At 49.0% G+C, this 7,023-nt stretch overlaps 1 protein-coding gene across 1 annotated transcript; it reads right to left on the bottom strand.

The window, feature by feature from the left end:
- Positions 1–623: 623 nt before the first annotated feature.
- On the bottom strand, positions 624–4,980 carry LOC125509692 (zinc finger protein WIP5). The gene is made up of 2 exons (XM_048674716.2): positions 4,107–4,980; positions 624–1,648 (listed from the first exon to the last, which is right to left on the bottom strand). The coding sequence occupies exons 1-2, from the start codon at positions 4,887–4,889 to the stop codon at positions 1,196–1,198; spliced, it is 1,236 nt and encodes a 411-aa protein (XP_048530673.1). The 5' UTR covers positions 4,890–4,980; the 3' UTR covers positions 624–1,195.
- Between the last annotated feature and the right edge of the window lie 2,043 nt (positions 4,981–7,023).

The following is a 7,023-nucleotide window of genomic DNA, read 5'->3' as shown; positions in this document are numbered from 1 at the left end:
GCTACCTTGAGCTTGCACGCTTGGGCTTGGCCGACAAGGACAGTTGCGATCTCATTAGTGTCATGGTGATCAAGATGGTCACCTACTCCTCGATGCAGCTGCCGTGTGGGATGCCATGGAGGGGCACCACAACAGGCATGACGACCTAATGGAAAAGTGTGAGGCGCGGCGCAACGCTCCACCAGACCTTCCGCAAGTGCAATGGGGAATTACCTCAAATTGGGACTGGTTTATTTTCGCCAAGGGAGTAGACGGGGTGGCATGAGATTTCCCTCTTACCTCGTAAGCCAAATGCACAACCAATTTAACCCGGGAGAGTTATCCCCCAGGGATCCCATTGTCTTTTCCCCATGCACCAAACAAGCCCTTATAGTGCCGAAAGTGTCCTTTTGCTCCCGAGCTGACCTCGGGCGAACAGTAAATTTGAAAAAAAAAATTCAAAAGAACTCAAGCTGTTCATGAAGGCTCATTTGAGCTCAAGCTGCGAATAGTTGTGTCCTTATAGTGCCAACTATATGCATGTAAATAATTATTATTCAAAATGGCCAATTGTGATCAGTGCAAAAATAGAAGTAAAATTATATTATGTTACACATGCTGTAATTTTTCATACTCAAAACCAAAGTACAAACCAAGCAAAATCGATTGATGGCTCACGTGCTTGGTTTATTAAAACAACAAAATTACAACATTGTCGTGTGCATCAATCAACAAATGGCCATCAACAAATGGCCTTGGTATTGACCAATGTGGAACAAACCACAACAAAATATAGGTATTGAAGAATGTGGAACAAACCAAGCACGTAACCCATTGTCTTGCGCATCAATAGATCGATGCAAAATCTAGAGACACCGTCTCAGTTTTGAAGGAAAAAGGGACACAGCTCTAGAGCAGTAATAGTTGAGGGTTTAGAAGCAAGCGAAATGCTAATTAAATGTTGACACATTTCCATGATCGATTGATTGAGGTCTCATCCTAGCTAATATACAAGCGAGATATGTAGGAAGAGAAAAACAGAAGAAGCAAACCCAATCAAAGAGCAACTCGTGAGCTTGTAGTATGTATACACCGCCGATAGTTTTCGGACTTGTATACACTGCGTAGTTCAGATGTGCACACAGCTAGCATCTTTTGAGCATCCGGGCCGGCACGGCGGCACATAACCACGGCCAGACCGATCGGTGAGTGACGCTCAGAGCGACCTGGCGCCCGCGGCGGCACCGTCGTGCTCGACGTCGGAGATGGCACAGTCATCGTCGTCGTCGAGCCCGGCGCCGCCGAGCGCGCCGTGGCCCTGGCCGAAGGCTCTGGCGTGGTCCTTGAGGGAGCGCTTGTGCTTGAACTCGGAGCCGCAGAGGCAGTACCAGAGCTTGCCGCAGTTCTTCTCGTGGGTGCGCCAGTCGCCCTTGACGGCGAAGGCCTTGCCGCAGCGGCGGCAGAGGAAGGGCTTGAGGCCGTGCTTGCGCTTGTAGTGCGTCTGCAGGGTGCGGAAGTCCTTGAGCGGCTTGGCGCGCGGGTGGTCGACGTTGTTCCGGCACCCCGGCGCGCAGCAGTAGCACGGCAGCCGCAGCATCGCCGTCGGCTGGATGCCGCGCAGCGACTCCGGGCCCTTCCGGTACTGCGACCCGTGGCCCCACATGTGCATCTGCATACACAGAACAGTACGCACGGCGCGCGTACGTAGCAAGTTAATCATCAGCTACTTTAACAACCTATGTCGATATTAATTAGGCGTCAGAGATAAACCTATGCATGCTGCATCATTTGATTAGCACGTACTGCGCTCTCGATAGGCTGATATAATTGCTATGTGGTAGTACGTACGAACTACATGCATGGATTCATGATCATATGCTGCGTTTTGTCAGTTTGATGGCAGAGTTTAAGGGTTCCGTGTGTGGACATCGATGGATCAGAAGAGCATATGCATGTTCTATTCACCTTCAGGCCGGGTTGCGTTTAATACGTTGCTCATTTCGAGGTGCGCGTGGATGCTGTCGCCCTCGGTACGTGGCTTGGCCGGATCAGTCTGTATAGCTCAGAGGCTTTCCCCGTGCAGACGCAGCGGCAGTCAGTGGGCGACACCGGAGAAGCCGCGTGAGCTAGCGTTGACGGCTTTTGGTTGCGACGGCTCTAGTACTCCATACTGGCCCCTTGCTTGCGTGCTGCTTGTGTTGTGTGTTGTAGTACATGGGTGTCTGTGGTGCATGTCCGGTTCGTGCACTGCACAGTGGAACTGTCATCGGGGAGGGACAGAACACAGTGGCAAGCTACAGGTCTCTTGCAGTCATGGACGCTGAAAGCTGCGATCGAGAACTAATTGAAGGCGGTGTAGCTAAACCCGATCGGTTCGACGGCATGCTTATATTAGCCCTCGATGCTAGCTGGTCAGGTGTGAAACGGCTGATCAAGAAAAGCTCATCTGCCCTGATCAAAACATCCAATCTACAGTTCGACCGGGAGCCACATGTGCTCGACCGGGAGCCAGGACTCAGCTCAGCTGGAGTGCATGCCTCCACGATATGCATGGTAGTGGCCACTGGGGGTGATCGATCAGATCGAACCAGATCGATACACGGCGTGTTAGGAAAGCAGCAGCAGCTGGCTCAGCTTTTGCATCGATCATATCGATCAGACGACACTAAGCTGCACGCACACGCTCATGTCCGGCCGTGGTCTGACTAATCAGCTCTTGCATGCATCTGATTCGTCTCAAAAAGTTGCATCATGCATCTGATTACGTTACGTACAGAGATCGATCTTCACTGGGATCTCCACAGTGGCATCCACCACGCCACCCATGCATGCATGCGTTCATGCATGGGTGCATTTCCAAAGAGCGCAGCGCTTCGGAAAGCTCCGGCCCCAGAAAAGCATAAAACTTCAAAAGGTTGCATGCATGGCTCCCCCTGACGGGCCATATATGTCTTGTTCAATCACACGAAAAGGCAGGCCACTGTGCCCTCACTCCCGAGCACAGCTCAATCGATCCCCGCCCAGAGCCAAAGACACCAGCACGTGTACGCATCTATCTATCTACCTGGTTCCTACAATCCTACTGCTATGGCACTTCCTCTTTCACACATAATCGAACAAGAGGCTGAGCCACAGGACACCAAATCGAAGAAGACTGCTTCAATTCGTGCATTAGGGGCAGAACTTTACATTATTCAGACCATATATAGAAGCACACCATGATCGTCAACTAAGAGGGTCCAGATACAAATATTTCAAAGGGGATTTCAACATAAATTTCTAACCATATACAACGCATGATAAATTTGCTACAATATGGTAGTACTACCTATCTTGTTTGCTTGTACGTTCTGCAACCCGTTTTGTTGCATCTGTTCAGATCGGATGTGATTAACACCGCGGCCGCGGTGCAAAACTACGTCCATATAGCACATGCGTGAACAATGGTAGGTGGATGTCACGGCGAGGCGTACGATTGATTAATAATTTCAGGTTTTATATTGGCAGCTCGACTCGAAGCTAGCTAACGGCCGGAAGCATACGGTAACGGGACCAACACAGGCGTAACGAATCCGACGTGATGTCGCTCGTCTAACTTTATTCCCGGCAAAGGATCAGCTCCCGGCCTCCCGCGCAATTACACGCTGCGAGCTGTAGTGTTCGTTCAAGTCTCATCACTCTTGTTCGCTAGCTTCACAACTGTGGTAGTAGTACTAGTAGAACTTTATTTATTTTAACCTACCCGCAGGCAACAGCTACAGCATTTATTGGTAGGTAACTCCAGTTAGGGACTTGCTAGGATCGATCCATCCAACTGTGCTGGAGAAAACAGGAGCTCCAAAATTGTTCGACTCCCAACAAAATGGGATCAACACAACTAGTATGTTTTGTTCTATCAAATAAATCACTCGAATTTCACGCAAAAAAAATCACTAGTATGTTGTTATGAACAAAATATAAGGGGTTTAATTTGATATATAATTAACCGCCGCCGGTCCAGTTCGTGTATATATCATGGTTAAAATCTAGAGAATTAACCCGTTTTAGTAGTCGATCGAGATCAAAATGTTGCTAAGAACGGAAAATTAACGCTTAATTCTTGAAGGTGTGTGTGTCCAGGGGCTCACCTGCATGTTGTTGTATCGATTGAAGGTCTTGAAGCAGACAGGGCAGGAGAACTGCGTCGGGCCGATGAGGATCTGCGTCGGCGTCGGGATCCAGTACTGCCCCTTGTTCAGCCGCCCGATCGGCGTCGAAGCGAACCCTAGCACCGGCGCCACGGCCGCCTCGTTCTCGCCGTCGTCATCCCCGTCCTCCTCAGCGCAGCCGCCGCTCAGCTCCTTATTAAGGCGGTCGTCCTCTTCCTCCTCGTCATCCCTCGCCGCCCTAGCTGCGGCCGAGATCCCGGAGATGAGGTCGGCGGCGGTGCCGGCGCTCGGCAGGCCTATATGCAGCGCCACCGTCACGTCCCCCGCCGCGCCGCCCGCCGCCGAGTCCATCGGGTCGTCGGTCGCCTTGGAGTTCAGGTCCGCAAAGAGTTGCCGTCCCGCGAGCTGCTGATTGTGGTGCAGGCTACTGCTCGCGGCTGGGCCCGGCGCTTGTTTCCCCTCCTCCTCGTCGACGTCGTCGTCGCCGTCGTCGGAGTCGTCCGGGCCGGGGCCGCGCCGCCGCTCCCGAGACCCGCGGGAGGCGGGGGCGAGAGAGAGAAGGGGCAGGGCTTCCCGGAGCGGAGGAGACGACGGCGTAGTAGGAGGAGGAGGCGGCGGCGGGGAGAAGAAGGGGCTGGAGGAGTAGGCGGAGACCGGAGGAGGCGCCGTCGTCGACGCCACTGGCGCCGGCACCGGCGTGGGTGAGAAGTAGTAGCGGTGCTGACGGTAGTTCTTGAGGAAGGTCGTGTACGGGTTCTCCATGGCTGGCAGCTAGGCCACCGCACGAGCTCTAAGGTAGCTTGCGCTTCTACTTCTAGCTTCCCAGGCTTGGCTAGCGAGTTGTGTTGTGTGCACTGGTGTTGTGGTAGTTGGCAGGGGTTATTATAGGGTGCCCTGCGTGATGAGCTGACGGGTGCCAACATTTTACGGTGGAAGAACATAGCTTACCGCATGCCAACCTTGGATATATACACGAGTATGTATATCAGTAAGGTGAGAGCATAATTTCAGGCCCGTTTAGAATTCAGAAACAGAAACGTACAATTAGAAAAGGAGAAATGATATTTTACCATGTAGGGGACATTGACCCACCGTCCGTGTTGCTTTATTCATGCCACATTTTTGGATTTTGGCGTAGTTTGTTTAGTTCAGTGTATTGCATTAGGGTTTCTTCTTGTTTCAAAGCGTATCATAATGTTTCACCGTGTCTCAGCAAATCCACTCCGAAACAAGTGCACTCCTGGTGGATGCAAGAACCTGAAAAAAAATCATAGAAAATGTATAAAGGGAAAACTAGTGGCGTTTCGAAATATAATATTAATGGAGGGCCTCGTTTCTGTTTTGTCGAAAGATGGAGGGTTTCGTTTCTTTTTAACAAAAGATGGAGGACATCCTTAGATTGTAGGGTTTTCATGGAAGGTTAGAGATTTTTTTAATCTTTCAAATTTTGTCTATAAGGGGCGTTTGGATCAACAAGTGCATGGGTGCTCGAGCTGATCATATACGAAAGATCGATCCGCCTGCCAAGGACAGGACAGAGAGATCACAATATCTTGGCATCAATACCTTTTGTGGTGCATCAACTCTCCTTACTTTTGTATTAGGCACAATTTCTAAACCCTGACCCCAAGCCCTCCTCTCTTTTATGGCATAAAGGAAGGCTCGCCTCACTTTTTCTCTTGTTTCCTCATGTTCCATGTATGATTGGTTTCTCTGACATTGTGTTCTATACGAAATCTCATTAGCAATAAATATTAGCGATCAAGTGTTTCGTAAAGGTATATGGATCATATGAATGATATGCAAAATTCCTTTGGAATGCATATACCTATGCCCTCTAGTCCATTAGAATTTTGACATGAGCTCATCCTTTATTTTTTCTTTGAGAAGTTCAATACATCTATTTCTAGTATGTCTCTTCAACCCTCCATAATTATTTGCATTTACCACCATTGCAACATCCAAGGGCATGCGCTGCAACATTATTGTGTTTTGAAATCAACGAGGAATCGAGACATCTCAATTCTGAGTTTTTATATTCTATATTTTCTAATTCCTACACTCCAAAGATGATCTAATAATACAGTGGCGCGTAAAATTGGTATTTGGGTGCATAGCATGGCAAAAGAAAGAAAGAGAATTTCCAATTTTGCAAGGAGCGAGGGACGTTACCTTGAAAAAAAAATCTTAGTTTTGCATGTAGTTCTAGGATAGCAAAATTTACTTGGTTCAAGAAAATGTATGCATGTCTTCTTCCAATGGCGAGAGCTACCGAGCGACTACAATTCTCACAGGGCAACCTGCTCCTCCTTCGATTTTTTCACCTTGCAGTTTTGTGTCTCCAAACACGGTAAATGCATGTACGTTCAAAATACGCACGAACACTCAATCCTATGAACGGGCGTAGACATCATACCTCTATGAGCATTTCCGAGATACCGAGCCGGCAAAGAAACCATCGATTTAATATGGTTAAAACACAATCATTGGATGTTGATCCCACACCTCATAAGAAAAACTTCAGGCAGCTGTGAAGTAGGCGATCCCTTAATTATTTAAGCGTAGAATCAAACCTTGACAATTAAAGTGGTCACAATATTTGACATGGACGTGCATCCTTCCATGTCGAACATCGTTCCAAGTACCGGCACACGTGTTTCACAAACTTCACTAGCACGTAACATACTCTCTTTTAAGCTAACAAACATAAGGAGAACAAAATGGCCAAAACTTGAATGTTTGACACAAATTTCTATAGAACACACGCACGTTCTGGACGGGGAGGAGTCCCTATTTCGGACGAAAATCCATCTGTGCGCCTGCGGGTGCAACCGATGGCACACGTACGTTGTGTGTTTGGTCCGGCTTTGATAGCTCTGATGGATAAGTCTTGACC

The sequence above is a fragment of the Triticum urartu genome, chromosome 5A (genome assembly GCF_056163025.1).
Source record: "Triticum urartu cultivar PI428250 chromosome 5A, HENAU_Tu73, whole genome shotgun sequence".
Lineage (NCBI taxonomy): Eukaryota > Viridiplantae > Streptophyta > Magnoliopsida > Poales > Poaceae > Triticum > Triticum urartu.
The sequence above is the reverse complement of the archived record's forward strand: the minus strand, read 5'-3'. Positions and strand labels throughout refer to the sequence as shown.

Coding starts and splice junctions, on each gene's coding strand:
- LOC125509692 (XM_048674716.2), bottom strand. CDS start 4,889: ATGGAGAACCCGTACACGACCTTCCTCAAGAACTACCGTCAGCACCGC. Junction 1,649..4,106: donor ATCGATACAACAACATGCAG/GTGAGCCCCTGG, acceptor CTGTGTATGCAG/ATGCACATGTGGGGCCACGG.